The sequence below is a fragment of the Ascaphus truei genome, chromosome 21 (genome assembly GCF_040206685.1).
Source record: "Ascaphus truei isolate aAscTru1 chromosome 21, aAscTru1.hap1, whole genome shotgun sequence".
NCBI classification, from domain to species: Eukaryota; Metazoa; Chordata; class Amphibia; order Anura; family Ascaphidae; genus Ascaphus; species Ascaphus truei.
The window spans coordinates 2413409-2440686 of NC_134503.1; the positions used below are offsets into that span (position 1 = coordinate 2413409).

General features: G+C 45.3%; 2 protein-coding genes across 10 annotated transcripts in view; one reads left to right on the forward strand and one right to left on the reverse strand.

The window, feature by feature from the left end:
• CCNQ (cyclin Q) overlaps positions 1-27278 on the forward strand; it is a 107790-nt gene that overhangs the window by 50537 nt on the left and 29975 nt on the right. The window lies entirely within an intron of this gene.
• ATP2B3 (ATPase plasma membrane Ca2+ transporting 3) overlaps positions 1-27278 on the reverse strand; it is a 115259-nt gene that overhangs the window by 36837 nt on the left and 51144 nt on the right. For 4 of the 9 annotated variants that reach the window (XM_075578381.1, XM_075578380.1, XM_075578385.1 and 1 more), the window contains exons 4-10: positions 15520-15717; positions 12279-12536; positions 11400-11525; positions 10346-10471; positions 7045-7116; positions 5705-5746; positions 2278-2442 (exon numbers count right to left, since the gene is read on the reverse strand). In XM_075578381.1, the coding sequence (XP_075434496.1) occupies positions 2278-2442; positions 5705-5746; positions 7045-7116; positions 10346-10471; positions 11400-11525; positions 12279-12536; positions 15520-15717 (987 nt within the window). The remainder of the gene's footprint in view (positions 1-2277; positions 2443-5704; positions 5747-7044; positions 7117-10345; positions 10472-11399; positions 11526-12278; positions 12537-15519; positions 15718-27278) is intronic. The other 5 variants (XM_075578383.1, XM_075578387.1, XM_075578384.1 and 2 more) reach the window with 3 other exon arrangements.

Below are 27278 nucleotides of genomic sequence, written 5' to 3' on the forward strand. Positions count from 1 at the left end.
CGGAGTTGTGCAGGCCTGCTCTAAATGTTGGATGAAGATGTGAGGTAGATAGCCAAGTCCAGAGGGTATCGACATTCAGTTTGAATCTACCAAGGCCGCAATAAAATCAGAAGTTGAAACTGACCCTTGACCCACCGCCCAGTAGTCTCCCTTCTACAATTTGCTGTCACGCGACTTGTTAAACTTCTCGCTGATTGTAATTTCTCCCCTCTAACTCCCTCATTGATGCACTTCAATCTGAATTCTGCCCTAACTACCCCACAGAGAGGGGTCTAACAGAAGCTGTGAATGATCTTCTCAGGACAAAACCACAGGGTCAGTTTTCCTTACTAATGTTACTAGACCTCTCTGCTGTCATATTGCCAACCACCCTCTTCATATGCTATTCCACTGGCCCGGTTGGCACTCTCCTCTCTTCTCTTGCTATATATCTGACTGCTGCTTCAGCGTTTCCTTTGCTGGCACCTCGTCTCCGACACTGCCACTCAGTGCTGCTGTACCCCCTGGGTTTGCTCTAAGGACTCTTCTCTTCTCACCACTTCCCTGAGAAATCCAAAACAGTTGTTTGGCTTTCACTCCCCTGTAGCCGATGACACCCAAATCTACCTGTCCTCTTCTGAACTCTCTCCCTCTCCCTAGACCTGTGTCACTTTTTGTCTTTCTGCTGTTTCCTCCTAGATGCCCCACAATGACCTCCAACTGCACATGTCAAAACCCAAATTAATACCCCCTACCCCCTGTAAATGTAACCCTATGCCTGACTTCTCGCTGCACATTTTAACTACACTATCCTCCCGATATCACAATCCAGATTTCTAGGTGTCTTACTTGACTCATCTCTCGACTTTATACCAGATATCCGGTATGTCCCTAATTCCCACCTCCTCCACCTCCAAAACATTACTAAAATATGCCCTTTCCTCACCAGGCAATGCACCAAAATTCTACTGTAACCGGTTGGCAGTCTGTCTCCGGCTCTTCCCCCCCCTCCCCCCGCAGTCCATCCTAAATGTGTCCGCCTGGCTCATCGACCTCAGCAACCGTTCTATGTCTGCTGCTTCACTGTGCAAATCCCTGCACCGGCTCAGTGGCCCCCCCATACCCAGCAGAAGCAATAACGGGGTTCTGGCTCTCCCCTACAAAGCTCTCCATGACAGAACCCCTCTCTACATTTCCAAGCTAATCCCCAAGTACTCTCCCACACGCAGTCTCACACTTGGCTCATAACCTCCGTCCTCTCCCCTCCTATTCCCACCACCAAGGGCTGCCCACAACTGTGGGACCCCTTACCCCACACGATCCATCTGACCCCCGCTTCTATAAAGAGGTCTCTATCATACAGCGTTCTGACCCGCCAGCCGTCAATACCATCCTAAGGGGTCGTATACCCCCTCTAGTCATCACTCTCCTCCTAGGTTGTAGGTTGGGTGGGGGTTTTTTTTTGGGGGGGGGGGGGTTGAGGACTGAAGTTGAGCCCCCCTGTACTAACATCTGCCACTAATCATTTTAGGTGAGAAATTATTATATTTCATTTTCCCATACCAATTCTTATACATAGCCACCAGTGTTGGTTATGCCCAAGGCTCCAGGTTGGAAAAGCAGGTTTTGTTTCTGGAGCAAAAATAGCACGATTGGTCAAAATGGAAAAATCCATAAAAAACAAAGATGTAATTGTTTAGCTTTTTGAGATACTTCTACGGCCCTGATACTCTATACAGGCATACACCGCTTTAAGGACACTCACTTTAAGTACACTCGCGAGTAAGTACATGTCGCCCAATAGGCAAACGGCAGCTCACGCATGCGCCTGTCAGCACGCCCCGAACAGAAATACCGGCTCCCTACCTGTACCGAAGCTGTGCACAAGCGGGGAGACTATAGAGCCTGTTACAAATGTGTTATTTACATCAGTTATGCACGTATATGACGATTGCAGTACAGTACATGCATCGATAAGTGGGGAAAAGGTAGTGCTTCACTTTAAGTACATTTTCGCTTTACATACATGCTCCGGTCCCATTGGGTATGTTAATGCGGGGTATGCCTGTATAGTAACTTTTACCTTTCTATATAACCGTCTTCTCTCCACTACCTGTACACTGCAGTGCTTCTGTTTTAAGGAAGGAGGCACAAAGTTCTACATAATGTCCATTTCTATTACGGACATCTGCATCAGTGCTGAAATGCAGACATGCCACAGTCATAGGAAAGGGACAATATCGCTATTATATCCCTTCGTTATTGCAATGCACGTGACATTGCTTTGTCATCGAGTACCTGCTTTTCCTATTTGCACTGCCAGTTTGGTGAGCTTCCCCTGGAGCACAGACTTCTCCTTTTTGGGGACGCTGATTTTCTTCTTTTCTCTCTCTTCCATTTCTCCTCCTTCTGCGCTCTTCAGGGGCTGCATTTCCATGGCAACGGCTCCATCCTGCTTTTTGGCTACAGAGGAAAATCACAAAAAGTCCCGTCATGAGTGGGAACGGCACGTACGTTGCAGGGGAGCAGTGGAATCCGTTCCCAGGACTGTTTCTAAACGCCTTGCATTGTATTTTTTAAAAGAACGACTGTAACTAGTTAGATCACAAACGTTCCGGAATGATACCTGAAACTATGCAGATATACAGCCCGTCCTCAATGTCCTTAGCTCCACACAACAATACTTACTTTCCGGATTTCACTGCCTGGTTGGAAATACTCATGTGAATTCCTTTAAAAAAAAAGCAGTCATAACTTCATTTGCAATGTTGTATATACATCTGTTAGGTGAGATCATTGACCAGAATTAGTGTCATGTGTGACAAATGACAGCCACTTATGTAGGATTGCTATATTTAATTTTTTTTTAGTATTAACATTGACAGCGCACTTACTCATCTTGTGTCAGGACAGTACTAAAAAGTGAAGGATTGTGAGACTGTGATGGCAAATACAATAGATATCGTCAAAAAAAAGAAGTTGGACATATTTTTTTTAGAAAGGAAAGGCATACAGGGATATACCTAATAAGTAAACATGGGAAGGATGTTGATCCAGGGAGTAATCCGATTGCCAATTCTTGGAGTCAGGGAGTCATTCAGTTTCCCCTTATGAGATATCATTGGATGATATGACGCTGGGGTTTTTGTGTTTGCTTCCTCTGGATCAAAATACTGTAAGTACGGATATAGGATAAAGTATCTGTCGTCTAAATTTAGCATAGGTTGAACTTGTTGGATGTATGTCTTTTTTCAACCAAATCTACTATGCAACTATGTAACTATATAACTATGTAACTATTTAAGTGAAGTAATCAGTATTTTCAATTTACAATAAACCAAAAACCTCCACCATATACACTACAATAAAGCCACCATACAATGTTCAAACTGCTTACAGTATAGCCAGAGTCTAGGTGAGTGTGTCACAATTGAGCTTTTATTCACTTTGAATAGGAATTTCCTCTAAATCTTCAGTATGTGCCACTGTTGGAAGCTCGTACAGCGGGACCAGGGCTGACGTAGTGGAGCGTCACTAAAGGACATCTGTTTGGTCGTTTATGACTCATCAGAGTAAGATGAAATGCTGGCTCCTTGTCGTGAATTTGATTGTCGACTATAAACCATACATATAATAATGTTATGGCGGATAAAACGTGGCAAGGTAACCCCATTGCAACGGTTAAATGTACGGGAAAGATAGAAAGCGCTGACAGCGACGTGAACGCGGAGATTTCCCCCGCCTGTCCTAGTCTCGCAAACACCTTACATTGTTTAAACTGCACAGGCCCAGATTCTGGGCATGTCCATGCATCGGATCACAAGGGGTTTATATTATGAGGATCGGTACTGGAAAAACCCGATAGAAATATCGGTCCTGCTCATTTCTCATTTCTGTACAGATCACATAGTAGATGATGAGGGTGAATAAAGACATATGTCCATCGAGTCCAACCTATTAAGTGGTTGTTGTGAAGAAGAGGGCTTGATTTGCTTGGTATTTTACACTTGCCAGATGGCTATGATTGAGGATTATTGGATAAATTGGGCTCTGGCAAATGCACGTTTCTTTTTCTGGATTACACAATAGGATGCAGCAAATAACATTGTCACAATTGCCTTGGCCCTACAACCTGTTTTTCCATCATTTTTTTCATGCAATGAAGGTTGGACCAGTTAATAAATATGTCCCGCGGGTCACTGGGGAGCGGCGTGTAGACCAGAACTTTCTGACCCAATATAAATGAACAGCCTCCAATTTTGCGAACTATTCATATAAAGCAAAACCTTACAAAGCCTAGAAAGAGTCATTGTTCCTATAGCCCCAGTAGCCAATTGAGTTAATGGACACGCATAAAAATGGCCATGTCAGCATTTCATGTCACAGCCCTGTTACTAGAACAAATCAAAGGCCCTTCATCGGCCTGTTGGGATTCTACTGCTTCTTATTTTCCTCCGCAGGCAGGAAGGAAGCCTTCCCCCAATAAAGCGTGACATGCTACGACAAGGCCTTCGACAAAGTAACACAGATATTGTGCAGACCACTGGGATACTTAAATAATATTCATTATAGTTGGGTGTGTCAAGGTTCGGATCTTGCAATAATATTTCTCTGTTTTTCTACGTCAATTAAATCCAACATATGAAAGTAGCATAAACCGATTTGTGGAACAGATCTTCCTAAAATGTAACAAACGTGATCAATACGTGGGCACCGTACAGGCAGAAAGCAGAATCTCAGAGGCAGCGCAGGGTACCCCGTGCGCAATATATAAACCCCTACAGTAAGGAATCCTTCGCCTGTACAGATGTAACCCCAACAATGAACCCACGATGGTTGCCCTAACAAACCACAAGATGTCAGCGGCAAACATATCAAACCTACGGCCGATTTCACTCAGCGCTGAAGTTGTATTGCCGCAGATATACAGGAAACAAGTCCAATCTCTTTGTCGGGTTCCTCACTGTGCTAACAGAACATAGCACTGCGGTGTATTTTCTCCTTTGTACGCAGGAGAATGAGCTATTCCGCATAATACGGATTCCTTTGGAAAATAACGGTTGCTGATGGCTGATTACTTTGTAGCACCAACGCAGGAGTGGCCATCTCCAGTCCTCAAGGCCACCAAAAAGTCAAGTTTTTCAGGATACCCCTGCTTCAGCACAGGTGGCTCAAATCAGTGGCTCTGCCAAAGACGTAGGCAAGTGTGCTGAAGCAGGGATATCCGGAAAAAACGGGGATGTGCTGCAGCCTGCTGTTTCCATTGTGTATTATCAATAAAGCTTTGATGTTCAACTTCGGATCCTGACGTCATTGGGCAGCTTCGCTGTCGTTCCGGATTCACCCTTCTCTTTCTACATATCCTGAAAAACGGACCTGTTGAGGGGGCTGGGGAGGGGGCATCTTGAGGACTGGAATTGGCCGACCCTGCGCTAAGGGCTACGTTTCTCCAGTGTGAGTTATCGCGCTCGTTATGGCGTTAACTCCTATTCAAGTCGATGGGAGTTGACGCCGGAACAGGCACTGGATAACGGTGCCCCTAAACGTACTAGACGTTGTACCGGTGGCTCTTTGTTCTGCAGTGGAAGGTAGTGCCGATTGTTACACTGTACGTGCAGCTGTTCTTATGCAAGCCACCATTTGTGCCAAGGACATCCTTGTGTCCTCCCATCCGGCCACTTGGGACTAGGCTCGGTCAAGTTACACTGCGCGCTTTGCACATTACCTTTGTTCTGATTATTCTCCACTGCCCCATCCTGCTGCTTTCCTACAACAAAAGAGGGATGACAAACACAACACATGAAGACAGACAAGACAGAGTGCGCACAACAAAAACACACAGACACTGACACAATGGGAAGCAGGATCATGCAAAACAGCCAGCGCAACACTCAACAGGAGACATGGAGGAGTGACGGAGAAGTGATGGAGGAGGCATGGAGGAGTGACGGAGGAGGCATGGAGGAATGATGGAGCTGTGATGGAGGGGACATGGAGGAGTGATGGAGTAATGGAAGATTCAAGGAGGGGGCATGGAGGGGTGATGGAGAAGGCATGTAGGAGTGATGGATGGGGCATGGATGAATGATTGAAGAGGCATGAAGGAGTGATACAGGAGTGATGGAGGAAGCATGGAGGAGGCATGAAGGAGTGATGGAGGTTGCATGGAGGATGCGTGTAGAAGGCATTGAGGAGTGATGGAGGAAGTATGAAGGAGTGATGGATGAGGCATGGAGGAGTAATGGAGGGGGGATGGGGGAGAGGTGAAGGAGGCATGGAGGATGCATGCAGGAGTGATGGAGGAGTAATGGAGGAGGCATGAAGATGTAATGGAGGAAGCATGAAGGAGTAATGGAGGAAGCATGGAGGAGTAATGGAGGAAGCATGGAGGAGTAATGGAGGAAGCATGGATGAGTAATGGAGGAGGCATGGAAGAGTAATGGAGGAAGCATGGAGGTAGCATGGAGGAGTAATGGAGGAAGCATGGGGCAGGGAAGGAAATAAACACGGCCAAATTCCAGCAAAAGTGATTAAAAAATGGTCTAATTTCCGAGGGAAGTGAAACAAACTTTCTGTTTTCAGTTACTTTTATCAGACGGCCTGTACCCATATTGTTCTGTGCCACATTAACCCTGCATTCTGTTTCCCGTTGGCTGGTTTATCTTAGCTTGATGATGATGATGATGCCCAGAGAGGGCTTTCTATGTGAACCTTCCAGCTTTGAAGGGCTGCATCTAAGGAGAAACAGCCCGACCGGTGACGGAGAAAAGCTTCAATCTTATTACAAGTCATAAAACAGCCTGGGAATGGCTTCCACCGCGGGCCCCTTCAACCAGGAAAGTTATCAACATGGACTTATTCCGAAAGTGGGACCGACCGCTGAAAACCAAAATCACAAAAATGAAGAACGTTCAATGTTATCAACAAAAAGTGGTCACATTTGTCAGGTCCTTAATTTTACTTGGTTACAAAAGACATCGTCCGAAAAGTAAATAATGATGGGAATCACTGGAGTAAGTTGAAAATCGGAGGCCTAGAAAGCGGAGGCCCTGAAGAAGCACGTACCGTTCATGTAGCTGGAGGTTAGGAAAGCGTTAGCAGCGGTGATATGGTGCGCAGTGACGGCAGATTTGGCAGCTAGGAAAGACAGTTTAAACGGGGGGGAGCAGGTTGCAAATTTGTAGAAGGGGGGGGAGGAGGGGGTTCATTCGGGTTAGAAATGTCCACGAGCAGGTGGAAGAAAGGGAGGAGGAGGAGGAGGAGGAGGAGGAGGAGAGAAGGTAAGAGAAACAGAAAATAAAACCACAATGAAATGGGCTCTAAACATCAGTAAGGCCTTCACCGAGTATCAAAGCAGCACGACAATCTCTGTGCGCGCTCAATCACTTCCATGAGAAGAAATAGGACAGTGGGCGGCCAACCCCAGTCCTCAATGGCTACCAACAGATCAGGTTTGCAGGATATCCCAGCTTCAGCACAGGTGGCTCAGTTACAGACTGAGCCACCTGTGCTGATGCAAGGATTGATTGAGCCACCTGTGCTGAAGAAAAGACTGAGTCACCTGTGCTGAAGCAGGGATTTCCTGAAAACATGACCTGTTGATGGCCCTGGAGGACTGACGTTGAGCACCCCATGTCTAGAATAACTATACTTATCGGCCAATATTTAACAGATGCAATAACAAATAAAAAAACTACACAGGGAAAAAAATACATTTCAACAAAAGACTAATACTAACGATGAAGATTCGCATAAGAACAGGAGACGGGCTTTTCCCAGAGCAGTGGAAGGCGTGCCATGGACAACGGCTGGAATTTGGGTTACACAATGATAGGAACCAGTCAGCGTCTTGGCTGCAATGCTGCGCTAGCCATACGCAGAAACTAAACCACACGTCACCGCCATGGCGGGTCAGAGGGACAACTAGGGGAGGAAATGTGCGCGCTCGGGTGTGATCCCGCTCTGAATTATGCCAAAGGATCCATGTTATGTATTAATCTGCGATTAGCGCTGATCGATGCACTAGCGCAGGCTCATGAATAAACCCCTCTGTTACTGATGCTTGCTTTCTTTTCTTTCTACATATTTTAGCAGGACTTCGCCATTATACCGTCAGGTGTAACTATGAGACAGTGCGTGTGCGCTGTGGGGCTCGTCTCGCAAAGGAGTCAATTTGCGTCCTATATTTTTACTTGGGTCGGCTGATATATACACATATATAAGAAGTAAGCAACAATATTGTTTCTGTGTGTGTGTGCGTGTGTGTTGTGTGTGTGTGGTGTATATAACTCTTTAACAATTAATGTAATTAAGCAATTCTTCAAGTGTGGTCTTTATGCTACATCATTACTATGTATGTCAGTCTATGCATGTTCTAAGACAAGTATTCAACTATTCACTATGGAATTTGATGTTGAAATCACATCACACCCCTAATTTCTGACCTGGTATATCACGGAGCTAATGATTATATAGGAGGTAGGTTGTATTTCATAATAGACACAGTGAGTCTATACGTGAAATGGCAAATAGATAAGATTCTTTATGGATCTATGCAAGGATATATTAGGCTGTTAAAGCAGCAGTCCAAGCTGACATTTTTTTTAAATGTATTTATCCCCCCACCCCTTTAATACTGTATCTGCATCAATACAATCCACACAATGTTAAGTAAATAGCTAAGTTGCCGATCGATCCGTTCTCCTGTGATTGATCGGTGAAGATTCGGCTCGGGGGGTTCACTAAATGGCTGTCAGTGCATCAGAAGAGGACCCAAGATGCAAAGTTCTGTGGGGAAGATCATGTGACCAGGCTGTCACTAGATACAATTAGTGCACTGCTAGAGAGAGGGCAGGGCTCAAAAAAGGGTGTGCCAGAGCCTGTTTCAGAAGAGGAAGGGGATGTGACTTTGTAAATGGTTGCTATAGAAACCAAAAAATGCTTTTTACATTATAATACATTAGAAATGTCATTCTGAGTTTTTTTTTTTTTTTTTTTTCAATGCTACAAGTATTTTCTCATAGTACAGGACCGATTTATTTAAAAAACATACACGTAGGATATAACTTGGACTGCAGCTTTAACGTGTTGTGAGCAGTCAACAGATCCCATTCTAGTGAATAGGAGGTTACAACTGTTACCATGTGACCGTGTTCACGCTCTCCTGAGCAGACTACGCACTGTACCATTGAGGTTATGCCATTAAGCGTATTATATGCATTTTGAAGCTAAGTGTCACAATGTAGCAAGCATGCCCAGCACACATACTGTAATACCATCACGTCTTTGATCAGGACTGGTCAATAGTCCCCTTTTCCTGCATCAAAAACTCTGATGTGGAGTAACCACTGCTGGCATCTGATGCAATGAGTACGAATACATTGGCAGCCGTCGGAATACTCCTGTTAGTAAGTACGGTATCGATCCCAATGAGCCTTATGCTGCGCATCTGGAAATCAATGTTACACGAGGTGGTTGGGTTTATAAAGGTGGTTGCTTTGCTAGGTCCAACAGAGGATGTAGCGGGATCACACAGCCGCACGTAACCACAGACACAACGCGCTTCACACCTCGCACTAGTTGGGATTTGCCTGTCGGATGCTACGTAGAAGTGTATTTTTGTCTGAAAACCACAAGCCCTTTTGATTTAAACATGTCCCCAGAGTGGGCACGGCAGGCGTCTATCAATCGCGCAAACTGCCTGGGCTCCTCACGTTTATTTGGCTGCTATGATCGAGCGCACAGTAAGTTTGCAGACATAGTAATTGCAAAACACTTTTTTTTCTTAAAGCAAAAACCATCAGCCTCTGGGAAGCACTGACTGCTGGCCAGGGTCTGGGAAGCACTGACCGCTGGCCAGGGTCTGGGAAGCACTGACTGCTGGCCAGGGTCTGGGAAGCACGGACTGCTGGCCAGGGTCTGGGAAGCACGGTCTGCTGGCCAGGGTCTGGGAAGCACGGTCTGCTGGCCAGGGTCTGGGAAGCACGGTCTGCTGGCCAGGGTCTGGGAAGCACGGTCTGCTGGCCAGGGTCTGGGAAGCACGGACCGCTGGCCAGGGTCTGGGAAGCACGGTCTGCTGGGCAGGGTCTGGGAAGCACGGACCGCTGGCCAGGGTCTGGGAAGCACGGACCGCTGGCCAGGGTCTGGGAAGCACTGACCGCTGGCCAGGGTCTGGGAAGCACTGACCGCTGGCCAGGGTCTGGGAAGCACTGACCGCTGGCCAGGGTCTGGGAAGCACTGACCGCTGGCCAGGGTCTGGGAAGCAGCGGTGTGCTATAGCAGTAAGAGCTCTTGTGGATACAGACAGCCGTGAGCAGCCAATTAGACATCAGACCAAAAAGATGCCCCAGCAGAGTGTGGCGATTACCTTTCTTGTCCTTCTTCTCCTCCTCCTCTCCGCCGGCTCCGAGCAAGGTGAAAATGATTCCGGTTTGTGAGTTTACACCAACTGCTGTGACCACCATCCTGCCGGAACCTTCCATGACATGAGTACCTGCCGGACACACGCACGGAGAGACTATTACACCGCCCTGCCATGTCACGGCCTGACGCGTCTCAGGAACGGGTGACAAGTGCAGAGATAAAGCCGCTCGGCTCTGCAGAGGGGCGGGTGGTATACATGACGGCAAAACAGACTTCCTAAGTAAATGTGCTAAATCACCTACATTATGTGTGGGGGGGGGGGGGTTTAATCCTCTTGTTACCATCAGTTATTATGATCACATTCCCACAATAGGGACCAGACTCCTGGCACGGATAAAGCTGGGCTGCGGTTGGTTCTAATGACAGGGGCTACATAATATTTTCTTATCACATGATCCCCTTAATTCCCGTCTTTTGAGCATTAATGTTTCAGGGCTTCAGTAACTTGTATTTATTTTTTTGTACTGCGACTTCCAGCTCAGTGAGACGCGACTCAGCCTCGGGGAAACACACATAACAGCCGGAGCAGGCTATGTGCTAGCTTTATTATTATTATTATTATTATTATTACGTCGATGTGGTATGAAAACTAATTAAGCCTTTTTAAGCACCAAGGATGTGGTTTAAAACCAACTAGCCCAGGGGCGGCCAACTCCAGTCCTCAAAGACCACCAACAGGCCGGATTCTCAGGATATCCCTGTATCAGCACAGGTGGTGCAGTCTTCCACCTGTGCTGAAGCAGGGATATCCTGAAAGCTTGACCTGTTGGTGGTCCTTGAGGACTGCGAGTTGGCTACCCTTGAACTAGACCATATATTGTTGTTGTCTTGTTTCTGCCCCTCTCGTTTGGTTGATATTACATGTGCCCCATTGGGGTCCACTGGTGCCGCTGACCCTCGGACAATGTGATCGGTACGAGAGGTTGTGGCGAGGTCACCAATTTGAAATGTAACAAATGAGGTGTTCTGTGCGGCGACGCCGCCTGGTCAGCACTCACCAGATAGCAGCATCGGATCTTTCTCCACAGCCTTGCGCACGTGGTCCGACTCTCCTGTCAACGAGCTTTCATCAATTTTCAGATCGTTTCCCTGGATCAGAACTCCATCTGCGGGCAGCAGGTCGCCTGGAACATCACAGGAGATTAAAGGGAGAATTAGGTTCCTTTTCTTCTGCAATATTAATATTGCACACAGTGATGCACTGCCTTCATCTCCCGGCAGAGTGTGGTACAGGGCAGCACACCCAGCTGGGGTTACGGTTATCTCCGCACCTGGAATATCGAGTCCGGGAGAAGGGGCAGAATCCTGTCTCTGTTCACTCGCACCATACACCAAACAGGAGCGGGGGGGGGGGGATTACTCAACATCCATTCCCAACGCCTCCCGAAAACGATGAACACATTCCCGAAGGTTAATATCCTACTAACAGCGCTATTCTTCCACCAGGTGTAATTCAATAAAACCTGCGCCCTCCAGCAGCACGTACATCATCGAAATGTAGCGGAATAACTTTTTGGGGACACTTAATATTTTTTACAATGAATCTTGAGTGGAAGAAAGCTATAGGCACGCTATAGGCACGCTATAGGCACGCTTACATTACACACAAGAAACTCACACAAACATAAAACACTGAATTTCATGGCATACTATGGCATTGTAAGTCCACATTTCTCTCCTGATTGGGCCGGTGCCGCTCAGAGATGGCGATCAACACAATTTCTGGCAGCCTTAAAAATGAAATAGTGCGTCTGAGAAACGGAATAACCGATGCTCCGCAGCGCTACGCCAAGCAGCGCTCCCAATCCGAGACCGGGCTGCGTGTGTGGGCCCGGGGGGTGGGTGCATGTACCTCCTATCGGAAGGGAAGTCCTCACCGTATTTGATCTGGGCGATGTCTCCCGCCATGAGCTCCGCCACGGGAATCTGTATGACCTGCCCGTTTCTGATGACGGAGAATCTCTGCTCCTGCTCGATGCGGCTCTGCAACCCTCGGAACTGCTTCTCCTTACTCCAGTCATTAAAGGCCGTCACCCACACCACGCAAATAACGGAAAGCAAAATGGCGGCTCCTTCGATCCATCCAGCTTCTGCTTCCCCGTCGTCGCTGCCTCCCGATGACTCGTTGCCACAATCTGGAAGGCACGAGGGGGCGTGGGGGGGGGGTGAGGGGGAATGGGAACCCAGTGGTAACGAGCATCTGTTTCACAGAGTTCCTAAACTATACTTCAAGGGCCACCACCAGGTCAGGTTTTAAGGATATCCCTGCTTTAGCACAGGTGGCTCAGTTAATGACTGCACCACCTGTGCTGAAGCAGGAATATCCTGACAACCTGATCTGTTGGCGATTGTTGAGGACTGGTGTTCCCCCCCTCCCCCCCTTGCCCCCTGTTCTAAAGCATGTGCTTCAAGTCCAGTCCTCAAGTACCGCGAACGGTCCAGATTTTCAGAACATCCTCTCATTAGCACAGATGGCCTAAGCATTTTGACTGAACCCCCTGTACTCAAGCAGGGGTATACCTAAAACCTGGACTGTTAGCGATCCCTGAGGATACATTGTTGGGAACCATTGTTCTAAAGCGCTAATTTGAGGAACAAGTAGCTCCTTCCGACCGGGGATAAGCCGGAGCTCATACAAGTAAGCCAACAATTATGGTTTTATCTTTTAAATCCCACATTCCTAAAATAAAGAATACGTCTCTGCAATGTTTCACTATAGAAGCGTCACGAATAATCACTTCACAAAGCGCATAATAGCTGCTTAATGGGTTCGTTAGATAAGAAAACGTGCCATGTAGAATGGAGGGCTTTAGCTTTGCAGAAACCTGCGCCGTTGTCACCGCTTTTTCCATTTACACTCACAATCTGGATGAGAAGTCTGACTCCCACACAAATGCCTATCAAAGGAGCTGACAAAGGCAGAGGGATTAAGCCTGTGATGCCAGTGAGTCACGGGAACCACGTGCTGCGTTTTTGCCACAGAAACTATGATGGAAAGCAATCCCCTGCATCAGATATTGACATTTGAAATTATGCAAAGCTGTCTTGTTGAAATGAACTGAAGCGTATTCCAGATTCGGTATCATTGTATCTTAAGGACATTCTAACCTGTATAGGAACCCATCTATATGTAAAATGAAAGGTTTATACACAAATGGATTCATTTTCCATTAGTGACCAAATGATGTCGTTTCACCGTCATTCTATAGCTGAACCCGCATTAGTCCGCTGGGTCACTACAGGCCTGTGTGTTTATACCAGGAGCGGCCAACGCCAGTCCTCAAGGGCCACCAATGGCTCAGGGGGTAAGGATATCCCTGCTTCAGCACAGGTAACTGCACCACCTGTGCTGAAGCAGGGATATCCGGAAAACCTGACCTACGTGGTGGTTCTTGATGGCTAGAGTTGGCCGCCCCTGGGTTTGTTATCGTGGGTTGTGTGTGTTGGGACGGTTGTCACTGGTTGTACGTGTGAAACATTGTGGCACCGAAGCCGGTTGTGATAAAAGACGGTTATAATCACTCACTGGGCGATTCCACTCCAACGCTCATTACACATATGTCTATAGTGGTCAATACATTGTGACATCAGTTTATGAGCCAGGGCAGTATACATTGATTTTCATGCAAGGTTAAAATACGTCTTCGGTCTCTGTCAGAGGATGGATGGGGGAATAGCACAAGGCATTTATTTAGCTACTTTGTATAGGCTACAGAAGGGCACAGCATTGTATAGGGTCACAGAGGTCTCTCATGTGATATGTGACCCTGATCCTTAGAAGTACAAAGGTTAGGAGAACACCGTATTATACTTTGGATGGGTGGAAATGAACGGCCCCGCTGGGTGAAAGATTCAGCGTATTTCTGTCTGCTGCCTGTACCTACCAAAGAGCCCCACTTATAATGCTGGGCATCAATCACCTATTTAGATGCTATCTGAGCTCATACATTATTTGCAAAGTAGCCCAACTGGTTGCTAGATGAATGGCACAACCCTTATTTAGAATTAGGGATTGGGGTTTTAGGTTTTAATGGGAAGAAAACCCCCGGAAAATTACCACCAAATGATCATCTTGCACTTCCTGTTAAAAATGATAAAAGACAGAAGTGAAGCATCATTTCCTATTATGTCCCGTCTCTTTCAGCAGCCAAGCTACAGGTACGGAACAGGTACGGAACAGGTACAGAACAGGTACGGAACAGGTACAGAACAGGTACGGAACAGGTACAGAACAAGTACAGAACAGGTAGGGAACAGGTACAGAATAGGTACAGAACAGGTAGGGAACAGGTACAGAATAGGTACAGAACAGGTACAGAACAGGTAGGGAACAGGTACAGAACGCGCATTACTTTGCATAGAGTGCACAGGTAGAGTCCCTGCCAAAGAGCTGACATTCTATCCTTTGGTGCCCCAAAGTAAAGGCACTCCAAGGGTAAAGACACTCCGAGAGTAAAGGCACTCCGAGAGTAAAGGCACTCCGAGAGTAAAGGAACTCCGAGAGTAAAGGCACTCCGATAGTAAAGACACTCCGAGAGTAAAGGCACTCCGAGAGTAAAGACACTCCGAGGGTACAGACACTCCGAGAGTAAAGGCACTCCGAGAGTAAAGACATTCCGAGGGTACAGACACTCCGAGAGTAAAGACACTCCGAGAGTAAAGACACTCCGAGAGTAAAAACACTCCGAGAGTAAAGACACTCCGAGGGTAAAGACACTCCGAGAGTAAAGACACTCCGAGAGTAAAGACACTCCGAGAGTAAAGGCACTCTGAGCAAGTGCGAGGTCACAAGGAGTTGACACCGGGAATTGAACCGGGCGCCAGTCATTGTTCTCGGAGGGTCTTCACTCTCCGAGCCGCTCCTCCAGGAGCAGAAGGATGGCCTCACCTACAATGTCTACGTCTCTGGAGCACGCAAAGCGCAAATCACCTGGACGCATTCGCATAGAGAGAGAGGGGCATTGCGATCTTGTGTCTATTTGCGCCAAATCTGCCTCGAGTCGATGCATCTCCCCCCTAAATATTTAAATAAAGTCCTGTAGCCATCTTTAACTTCAGTTATAACCAAACACAATGGCGAGATGGTACATGCTGGCGCGGCAATGCCGCGTTACTTACTCTCGCTCTGCTCTCCTGGTGGTGCATAGAATGAAAGGCCCAGGGATACAATGGCCGCAATTTCCAAAATGATAAGGGTCACGTCCTGGAGGGCTTCCCAGACTAATTGCAGGAAGGTTTTGGGTTTTTTGGGAGGGATGAAGTTCAGGCCGTAGATCTGCCTTCGTTTCTCAAAGTCTGCTACATTCTCAGACAAACCTGCACGTAGAAAGAGAGAGAGAGGAAAATGAGACACAGAGAGACTGGAACAGGGAAAATAAAGACCCCGCGAAAATAAAACGAGAGGAATTTAATTGGGAAGAACATTTTCAGAAATGCACTATACACACGTGAAGATCTTCCCCTACTCGGGGGTTATGCTTGAAGGCCCGAAGATACCGACTGCACCAATGACGGACGGAAATTTCTGTTGACAAGAAGCTTTTCTATGTCACTGTATAATTGTACAGTAACAGGGGTTCTCAACGTCATCCCTGAAGACCCCCCCAACAGGTTGGGGTTTCAGGATATCCCTGCTTCAGCACAGGTGGCTCAATCAGTGGTTCAGTCTTCGACTGATGGGATAGGACAGGAGTGGCCAACTCCAGTCCTCAAAGGCCACCACCAACAGGTCAGGTTTGCAGGATATCCCTGCTTCAGCGCGTAGTAATCACTACGCCTATCTAGCTGCGCAGACAGTGCTATTACCTTACGGCGTTAGCTTTTGTGGTGTCCTGTGTGTGGTCTGCCCAATGTGTTAGCTGCTTACATCTGGCAATCTCTGTAACCTGTTCAGTAGCAGAAAGGCACTGTTACATGGCCCCAGGGATGGAAAGAGTTAACGTAGGGACACCCAGTGTAGGACAGATTCAGGTTATATTCTGCCCATTCTTAAAGGAGAAACCATTAATGTCTGTCAAGAAAATCGAGCCTAAATTCTATGGAAAAGCACTAAGAACTAATCCCTAGTACCATTCAGTGCTTGCATACTGTAATTACGTTAGCAATGCCAGGAGACTCTGATGCTTAATGACATACAGTGTGATGGATTGGATAAAATGCCTATTTCTTCATTTGTAATGTGTACCTCACTATGTCTATGTTCCTTACTCAAAATGGCTACCACAGCACCCCCTCCCATCAAGATGGCACCCAACTCAGGAATTCCACCCAAATGCTGATGTGTCCACTGAAACTACAATAACAAGACCATAAACTACAATAACAAGACCATACAAGGAAAAGACCTAACAAGAACCAATGAGACACTGACATGTGCATTTACACAAAACCTTTAGACCTTAGACAGCTCCTTCTGCATACAATCTTTCCCCTGAGCCTCTATATAGAAACGCAGGCTGTAGCAATAAAGCAGGCATTATCATTCTGAACTTTGTGTCAGTGTGATTTATCTCAGTGCACGCACTACCTACGTAGGAAACCAATCTGGACGGGGACAGATACTCTGCAGACGTTTTTGTCTGATCCAATTCAACAGTGCAGGACATACGTAGCAGGGCATCATTTGGAAGCTGCACTCCTACCATGAAAATGTGGGATTGCTTTTGGCAACAAGGCATGTTAAAGCAGGAGCAGACCACGCGGCTCTGCTCCAGAAAGTGGTGCACCTGTGACATCGGACTTCAGGTATACAGCTACAATTATACAGTGGCCACAAGTACAGCTTGTACCAGCAGGTCTCCATCTTGTCTGCGCTGTATGCGGGTTGTAGCGCTGCAGCTATTTCTTCTCAGTAAGTCAGTTTCTGCTGGATACTTTCCCAATTAAATGGCGTTCATGTTTCTGAATCTGGGTGATGTGTTGGAAACTATGTCCTTCGCTTTTTTGGTCAGCAGACGCGTTAAGGGCGTGTCTTGCCATGGGTCCACTATCCCAAAACGTTTGTTTCTTTACGGTAGACTTGGCTGGGAGGCAGTTATGAGATGTCCACTTTGGCAAAGCAGTGAATTCTGATAGTGACTTGTGGCAATGAAAGGTATATTATTATTATTATTATTATTATGATAATAGTAATGATTGAATGTCAGAGCCCTTTTAATATACTGCAGACCTTTTCAGCACTGGTGAGTGTGATTAATAAAAGGATTTACTAAGGTCAGAAATTACAGTTCTTGTGCAATCAGAGCTCTTGTGTTTGTTACGTGCAACTGAATGAGAAGAAAATCAGTATACGTGGTGAATAAATATTCTATATACAGTATTCCCTTCCACGACACCCCCTTGCTCTACCTGTCTCTTCAGACCCATATGCAGCCCCATATAGTCTTTTATTTATGTTGCGTTTGTACTTTGTTGGAAATGGATTTCTGAGACTCACACCAGCTGCCTCAGCGCACTTCATACTGGTAACATGAAAGGCTGTGTTATCGTGGAGCACTATAAGAGCAGCAACCTATTACCAGCTTATTGCACCTGTGTATGCAGCATATTCAATACAGCAACACTATAGGCTGCATGTATCAAAATCCGGAGCAAAGAAGACTTCCATCATGAAATCAACCAACTTAACAGCAAAGGGAATGGTCACCTCAGGATCATTATGGGAGATTTCAATGCACAGATTGATGCCACCATAAGACACACTTGCTTAAAGAAGCATACGAGTAGCACCGTAGATATTACAGACACGATACATAAAGCTTGCCCCCCTGCAGAAGCACTTACCAAAATACCCTCCTACTGTTTCTGTACGTTCCTCCTACATACCAATTAGATTGCAAGCTCCTCGGAGCAGGGACTCCTCTTCCTAAATGTTACGTTTGTCTGAAGCACTTATTCCCATGACCTGTTATTTGTATTATGTGTTATTTATATGATTGCCACGTGTATTACTACCGTGACGCGCTGTGTACATTAATGGCGCTGTACAAATAAAGACACACAATACAATGCCGAGCAGAAAGACGAAGCATCAGTTGGTAAGAATGGTTACGGTAACAGGAATTAACGTGGGGACAGATTGGGAGAATTAGCAGAATCTGAAAACTTCTACATCATGAATTAATTCTTCAATAAGAATCCAAGTAGGAAATGGAAAAGACCCAAAGGAATCAAGAATTAAATTGACTATATCCTAGCTAACACTAAGCATGTGATGGAAGACTCCCCAAACCTTGGCCTTTTCGACACGAGGAGCGATCACCGATTGGTTTGATTCAAATGACATCTGAACGCGAAGATGGAAAGAAGAAAAATGATTTTAAAAAAAAAGAAGAAAACAATCAACATCAAGAAACCTGAAGAATAACGGCAGAGAATTTCAATTAAAGCTGAGAATCACTTCAGCGTGCTGGAAACACACAGGGACACTTTAACAAACAATTATGAAGAATTTATGAAGATTGTGGTTGGAAGCGCAAAACAAGTGGCAAAATCCCCAAGAAAAAAAAGGATAAGAATATATCAGATGAGACAACGCAATTACTAAGGAGAAGACAAGACATGAAGTAATCCCAAGGCGCAAGAACAATAAGTGAATATGCGGAGCTGTGCAAGATGAGCTGCAGACACATAACTGAAGATGTGAGAAAATGTCACGGTGAGATGGTAAGGAAGACTATCCAAGTTAACAAAAGCTTAAAGACAAAGCAACGATATATGATTGGGAAGAAGCAAATCATTGCACTCAAACAAGACGATGGATCGAAAATAAAAAAAGGTGCACATAAAGAGAGTTGAGGACGTGTACATGAAATTGTACGAGAACGCAGATGACACAGCACATAATCCAGCAGAGGAAGCACGAGAAGAAACCACCAATGTACCATGCATCCTTCCAGAAGAAGTGGCGAAGGCAATAAAATAAAACCCCTGGGAAGATGGAATTACAACTGAAATCTCGAGAGGAGATTGAAAGATCCGAGCCCAACTCTTTACATGCTTCTTGAAGAAAAGGAAAATTCCAGAACAATGGAGCACTGCCATAGTTATCCACATCCATAAGAAAGGAGACAGGGACCTCAAGAACTACAACCCCATCAGTCTACTTCCAATAACGTACAAGATTTGTACAAATTTACTTGCTAATCGGCTGCAAAAGAACCTGAATTTCACCCAGTCTAGAGAATAAGAGGGATTTTGCAGTGGATACAACACAGTGGACCACATCCAAGTCGTACAAGCAGCGATTTCCCGAAGTAACGAGTACGATCTACCACGTAGTTTGGGATACGTAGATTACGAAAAAGCATTTGATTTGGTCTACACATCAGATGTTCTAAATGCATTAAGAAGACAAAATGTTGAAGGTTAGATTACATGAAGATACAAGACATATAAGGATCAACAAGGGAGTGCAGCAGGGAGACACCATGTCACCAGGATCAGCAAGGGAGTGCTGCAGGGAGACACCGTGTCACCAGGATCAGTAAGGGAGTGCAGCAGGGAGACACCATGTCACCAGGATCAGCAAGGGAGTGCTGCAGGGAGACACCGTGTCACCAGGATCAGCAAGGGAGTGCTGCAGGGAGACACCATGTCACCAGGATCAGCAAGGGAGTGCTGCAGGGAGACACCATGTCACCAGGATAAGCGAGGGAGTGCTGCAGGGAGACACCATGTCACCAGGATCAGCAAGGGAGTGCTGCAGGGAGACACCATGTCACCAGGATCAGCGAGGGAGTGCAGCAGGGAGACACCATGTCACCAGGATCAGCGAGGAAGTGCTGCAGGGAGACACCATGTCACCAGGATCAGCAAGGGAGTTCAGCAGGGAGACACCGTGTCACCAGGATCAGCAAGGGAGTTCAGCAGGGAGACACCGTGTCACCACGATCAGCAAGGGAGTGCTGCAGGGAGACACCATGTCACCAGGATCAGCGAGGGAGTGCAGCAGGGAGACACCATGTCACCAGGATCAGCGAGGGAGTGCAGCAGGGAGACACCGTGTCACCAGGATCAGCGAGGGAGTTCAGCAGGGAGACACCGTGTCACCAAAGCTTCTCACTGCAACACTTGAAAAATTGTTCAAGACATTGAATTGGAGAAAAAAAAGGAATTCAAAATCGACAGTGAATACTTGAGTCACCGACCATTTGCAGATTACACTGTTATTTTTGCCACAAGTGCAGAAGACCTAATGCATCAAATGAGAGAACTTGCCGAAGCAAGGAAGAAAGTGCGCCCACGTGTGAATCTCAGCGAGACCAAAGTGAAGTTCAACAAATGTGTCAACTCTGCAAAGATTAAAATAAATGGAATAGACTGAGAAGAAGTGGAAGACTATGTCTACCTTGGCCGGCGAGTAGCAATGGACGGGAGCCTTTTGAATGAAATCAACAGAAGAATGAAGATGGGTAGGAGCACATTTAGAAGAAACAAGACGATATTTCAGGAGAACTTTCCACTGCGCCTCAAGGGGAAAGCTTTCGACCAGTGTATTTTGCCCGTGCTCACTTATGGATGTGAAACGTGGACCCTAAATTCACAGATAATTCAGAAGTTTCAGACAACATTCTGCTTAAGGATGTCTTCTCTCTACCCCCTTTGTATCTAAGCCCTCTCCCGCCTTAAACCTCTCTCACTGACTGCCCCGCACCTCCGGAATGCCCTTCCCCTCAGTACCCGACTAGCACCCTCTCTATCCACCTTTAAGATCCATCTTAAAAAACACCTCTTTAACTAAGCATACGAGTAGCTCTGTGGCTGATACTATACACCTCATACATCAACCTTGGCCCCTTGCAGGCGCACTGACCAGAATACCCTCCTACTGTCTATGCAGAGATGTATGCTGGGTATTACCGGTCACAGGAAAATAAATGAATGGGTTCGAAACCAAACAAAAGTCTGTGACATCATCACACGGGTGCAGAAATTAAAATAGCAGCAGGTCAGACATATTTCAAGAAGAAACGACCATCATTGGACACAGATGGTACTTGACTGGTTTCCAAGAGTAATTAAAAGACCAAGACGACAACTAAAAGTAAGATGGGGGGATGAAATCAGAAAATGTGTTATAGCGACATGGAGAAGAGAGGCTGTAACTGCAGTACCTGGGAGATCAATGGGGGAGGCTTCATCCAGCAGTGGAGAGACACAGGCTGCGCCAAAGGCTGTCCGCCTTTGGGGCGATGGAGATGTACACTGAAGGGGTTCAGATTGAATGCAGCTCTAAGTTCAAAGTCCTTTGTCCTCTTGGCTCATTAACATTCCAGTTGGTGGGGTTGAAGTTCCACATAGTACAAGTAAATGTTAACCCTTAGCACGCTGGTCCTGTACAGAGAGGAGGATCTTTTGGGGAACCCCATCAGGTATCAGCCTTTGGGGCGACACAGATGTACACTGTATACTAGGGTCTATGTATTAAGATAATTTTCTCTATTGAGTAACACCCCAACACCTATGGATCAAAGCATTTTGCTTCAATTTTTTCCCATCTGCTCCAGCTTGCACCTTGGGGAGAGTCAGTAGGAGGAGTTGGGGGGGAGTTACATGGTGCACAGATTATAATGAGATGTATCACATTCTGCGTCTCTGTCCCAGCTTGCACCTTGGGGAGAGTCAGTAGGTGGAGTTGGGGGAGTTACATGGGGCACAGATTATAATGAGATGTATCACATTCTGCGTCTCTGCCCCAGCTTGCACCTTGGGGAGAGTCAGTAGGAGGAGTTGGGGGGAGTTACATGGTGCACAGATTATAATGAGATGTATCACATTCTGTGTCTCTGTCCCACCTTGCACCTTGGGGAGAGTCAGTAGGAGGAGTTGGGAAGAGTTACATGGGGCACAGATTATAATGAGATGTATCACATTCTGCGTCTCTGTCCCAGCTTGCACCTTGGGGAGAGTCAGTAGGAGGAGTTGGGGGAGTTACATGGTGCATAGATTATAATGAGATGTATCACATTCTGCGTCTCTGTCCCAGCTTGCACCTTGGGGAGAGTCAGTAGGAGGAGTTGGGGGAGTTACATGGTGCACAGATTATAATGAGATGTATCACATTCTGCGTCTCTGTCCCAGCTTGCACCTTGGGGAGAGTCAGTAGGAGGAGTTGGGAGAGTTACATGGTGCAGAGATTATAATGAGATGTATCACATTCTGCGTCTGTCCCAGCTTGCATCTTGGGGAGAGTCAGTAGGAGAAGTTGGGGGGGGGGAGTTACATGGTGCACAGATTATAATGAGATGTATCACATTCTGCGTCTCTGTCCCAGCTTGCACCTTGGGGAGAGTCAGTAGGAGGAGTTGGGGGGGAGTTACATGGTGCACAGATTATAATGAGATGTATCACATTCTGCGTCTCTGTCCCAGCATGCACTTTGGGGAGAGTCAGTAGGAGGAGTTGGGGGGAGTTACATGGTGCACAGATTATAATGAGATGTATCAAATTCTGCGTCTCTGCCCCAGCATGCACCTTGGGGAGAGTCAGTAGGAGGAGTTGGGGGGAGTTACATGGGGCACGGATTATAATGAGATTGTAACAGGGGACTTATCCCTGTTCAGTAATGTGCCTTTAATCTAGTAGTGTGGTAGTTAATTACTAAACACCACCTGCCTGATTAGATTGCTTACAAAAACCTGTCTGTTCAGACAGGAAGTAACTCCTCCCTAGCTCTGACTGAGAGCTGACCTTTGGAGAGACAGAGCAGAGGTTCTTGAGTCCCATGAGAGACTGACCAAAAGAAACCCAGATCTCTGGAGCTGACCGGTCTTGAGCTCTGCACAGCAGAGCTGAATTCAAGACACAGGGAAAACTACTGCACCTGAAGCTGAACCAGGAAGTGAGATTTTCCCTCCAAGAAACAGATAAGACTTTTATTCTTAAGAGACTGCTTATATCTGCTTATTTCATGTTATATGTTTTGGGGCTGCGAGAACTTCTTGACTAAGGGAGATGTGAATTATTGCATAGTGTTTCACTAGAAATACTCCCAAGTGAATGGAAGCTTTGTTCCCCCCCCCCCCTGTGTTTGGATAATTTTCCTGATGAAAAGGAACAGGCACAATAAAGCCTATTATAATTTTACATTATAAAGCCTCCTAATTGTGTACCTCTGTGAACGTCCGTCCACAGAGATGTATCACATTCTGCGTCTCTGCCCCTTTCTTTTTGGCTTTTCTTTTCTCAAACAAATCTTCCACATCCGAAGTGGTGTCAATCTAATATTCTGTATCAGATGTAAGAAACTGTTCTAACATATTCTGCAGCCTTGCTCCAAAATACGGATTATTGCTACTAACACATATTTTTCCACGTAGATGCACAGATCCCAATGACTGCTGCCAACCACACCTGGCCCCTCATTCACATGGGGCCCTGGAAATAACTGCAAATCAATTAAACAAGAACAACCCACAGCTGAATGGGTTAATATCCACGTGGCTTGTAATGCAAAATAAAATATTCCCTTCATTTTACAGCCGATGGCTAGCTATTAATACCTGCGTGGAATAACTCTGTCATACTAAATATGACCGAATATTCTTTAAGGCTATTTAGGTAGCCTTGTGTTTTCCTTGGAGGATTACTGTAATAGAATAATTTGTCATTAACACATCTCTAATTATAAACCATTTAAAGCACCGAGCCTGGTATACTTACCACCGCTGGGGGTGGTGATGCACCCGGCCTGGTATACTTACCACTGCTGGGGGTGGTGATGCGGGCTATAAGGAGGAGTGCCAGCAGATTTAATTATAAGGAGCGTGTACAATTATTCCATCCTTTCAATTATTCCTCGAAGACATGGTGAGAGCGATGGATAGCATCTCAGAACGGGGTGAGTTAGGCAACGTGCGTGACGCGATGAGCTTCCTCCATACACATCCACCCCGTTCCCAAGTCATTATTCCTACAAATTCTATTGTAAAATATAAGTCTTAATAATGTGCACATTTACAGAAACGTTTGGTCGCTTATATAGTCAGAGGTCAATTCATCTGTGGTGTTTAGGCATTAGTCAATTTATATTAAAACCAAAAGAACCAAACCATACTTAAAAGTGCAAACCTTCTCCCAAATACGGGGTAATAATAATAATAATAATATAATAATAATAATAATTATGGGGTACACCATTCACATGAGAGAGCGGGCAATTATAAAAACTACTCTATTTTGCTCTAAAAAAATTAAAAAAAAAAAAAGTAGAATCTTCTGATTTTAGTTTTAAAAACTGGCACTGTGTCAGAGAGACAGCAAATAAAAATACCACTTGTAATCGCTTAGCCAACAGTGCTTCTGCTGCAGCCAGGGATTCTGGGTATTGATATGCAGATCAGCACAGAGATGTTGTTGCTTATATCCTGTTTCCTTGTCTCACCGTCACTATATGTTGGCTCTCCCTCCCAGGCGGGGGCAGTGATATTATATTAACCCAAACGTTGATACATTTAATTATACTATTTCTCCAAGCCAACGCCGTCCCCGACTGCCCCAAAACCCACGCCCCAAATGGCAAAATCACGCAGGTGCAAAGTACCTTAATACAGGAGGGAGTAAAGCAGAGACTAAATGTGCAGCAGCCCTTGATACATAATCACAATTGTGTCTGCAACCAGTGAAATATATATATATATATATTATATATACATACACACACACAGCAAATAAAAAGATCACTTGTGAGCACATTCACATGTCTTAGGCAGGTCTGCAACCCTGCGCTTCCCCCTATATCTCCCAGCATACAGTGCTTCCACTGCAGCAAGGGATTCTGGGAAATGACATGCAAATGAGCACACAATGTGTCACCTTTTGTCTGAAAAACCATTGTTACATGGAACCCGTATAAGCTAATGCTCGCTGTTAACACAGCTTTAAAAGCACAGCCTGGGAATCAGATGCAAAGCCAGAGAAACCACTCGCAGACATGTTTCACCCTTAATGGGTCTCATCGGTGGAAGTTTCTTGTTGCCTTTTTCATCCACCATAACTTAAAACGTGATGGTATTTATATATATCAATGAAACATAACTGTACCAAGCAGGGATGAAATATAAAGTCTAAACTTGGTGAAGAGTTCTTTGGTTTTTCATCCCCCCCCCCCCCAAGCTAACTAGGAAATATATTTCTATAAAAAAAACCTGTGAAAGTCAGCAGTAAAAACCCGCACATTTAATTTGCACTTGTATTTTGCTTTTCTTTTTCCAACATCACACCTAAGAAGAAATCGTGTGAATGTTTCTCTGCCGCTGAACGCCTCTCGGGAGAATAATCTGCGCGGCTAGATGAATGCACGGCTATCTTTTTATAGCGCGGGAGGAAAAAGCGCAGACTACGTTATATATTCCTGCTGATTATTAGATTGTAATGAATTTTTTGGGTGATTGACAAAGACAAACGCTACATAGAGATTATTTCTGATTGTAAGAAAAAGTTACTAAGAGGTTATTTGACGTAAAGGGGTGTGGCTAAGTCCAAAGATAGAGATTCAGAGTGTATGGTATGATATGTAGGGTGTATGGTATGATATATAGGGTATATGGTATGATATGTAGGGTGTATTGTATGATATGTAGGATATGTAAGATGTATGGTTTGATATGTAAGATACGTAGGGTGTATGGTATGATGTATAGGATATGTAGGGTGTATGGTATGATATGTAGGATACGTAGGGTGTATGGTATGATGTATAGGATATGTAAGATGTATGGTATGATATGTAGGGTGTATGGTATGATATGTAGGATACGTAGGGTGTATGGTATGATGTATAGGATATGTAAGATGTATGGTATGATATGTAGGGTGTATGGTATGATATGTAGGGTGTATGGTATAACATGTAGGATATGTAAGATGTATGGTATGATATATAGGGTGTATGGTATGATATGTAGGGTGTATGGTATGATATGTACGGTGTATGGTATGATATGTAGGGTGTATGGTATAATATGTAGGGTGTATGGTATAATATGTAGGATATGTAAGATGTATGGTTTGATATGTAGGGTGTATGGTATGATATGTAGGATACGTAGGGTGTATGGTATGATATGTAGGATACGTTGGGTGTATGGTATGATGTATAGGATATGCAAGACGTATGGTATGATATGTAGGGTGTATGGTAGGATATGTAGGGTGTATTGTATGCTATATAGGATATGTAGGGTGTATGGTATGATATATAGGGTGTATTATGATATGATATATAGGATATGTAAGATGTATGGTATGATATGTAGGGTGTATGGTAGGATATGTAAGATGTATGGTATGATATGTAGGGTATGTAGGGTGTATGGTAGGATATGTAAATGTATGGTATGATATGTGTAGGGTATGTAGGGTGTATGGTAGGATATGTAAATGTCTGGTATGATTTGTGTAGGGTATGTAGGGTGTATGGTATGATATGTAGAATATGTAGGGTGTATGGTGTTATATATAGGATATGTAAATGTCTGGTATGATTTGTGTAGGGTATGTAGGGTGTATGGTATGATATGTAGGATATGTAGGGTGTATGGTGTGATATATAGGATATGTAAATGTCTGGTATGATTTGTGTAGGGTATGTAGGGTGTATGGTATGATATGTAGGATATGTAGGGTGTATGGTGTGATATATAGGATATGTAAATGTCTGGTATGATTTGTGTAGGATATGTAGGGTGTATGGTGTGATATATAGGATATGTAAATGTATGGTAAGATATGTGTAGGGTATGTAGGGTGACCAGATGTCCTGGTTCGGTCGGGACAGTCCTGTTTTTTTGTTGTTTGTCCCAGTGTCTCGAAATTGTAGTAAATGTCTCGGTTTTTCAAATCACTGACTGTGCATGCGCCGTCACCTGTGCTGAAGC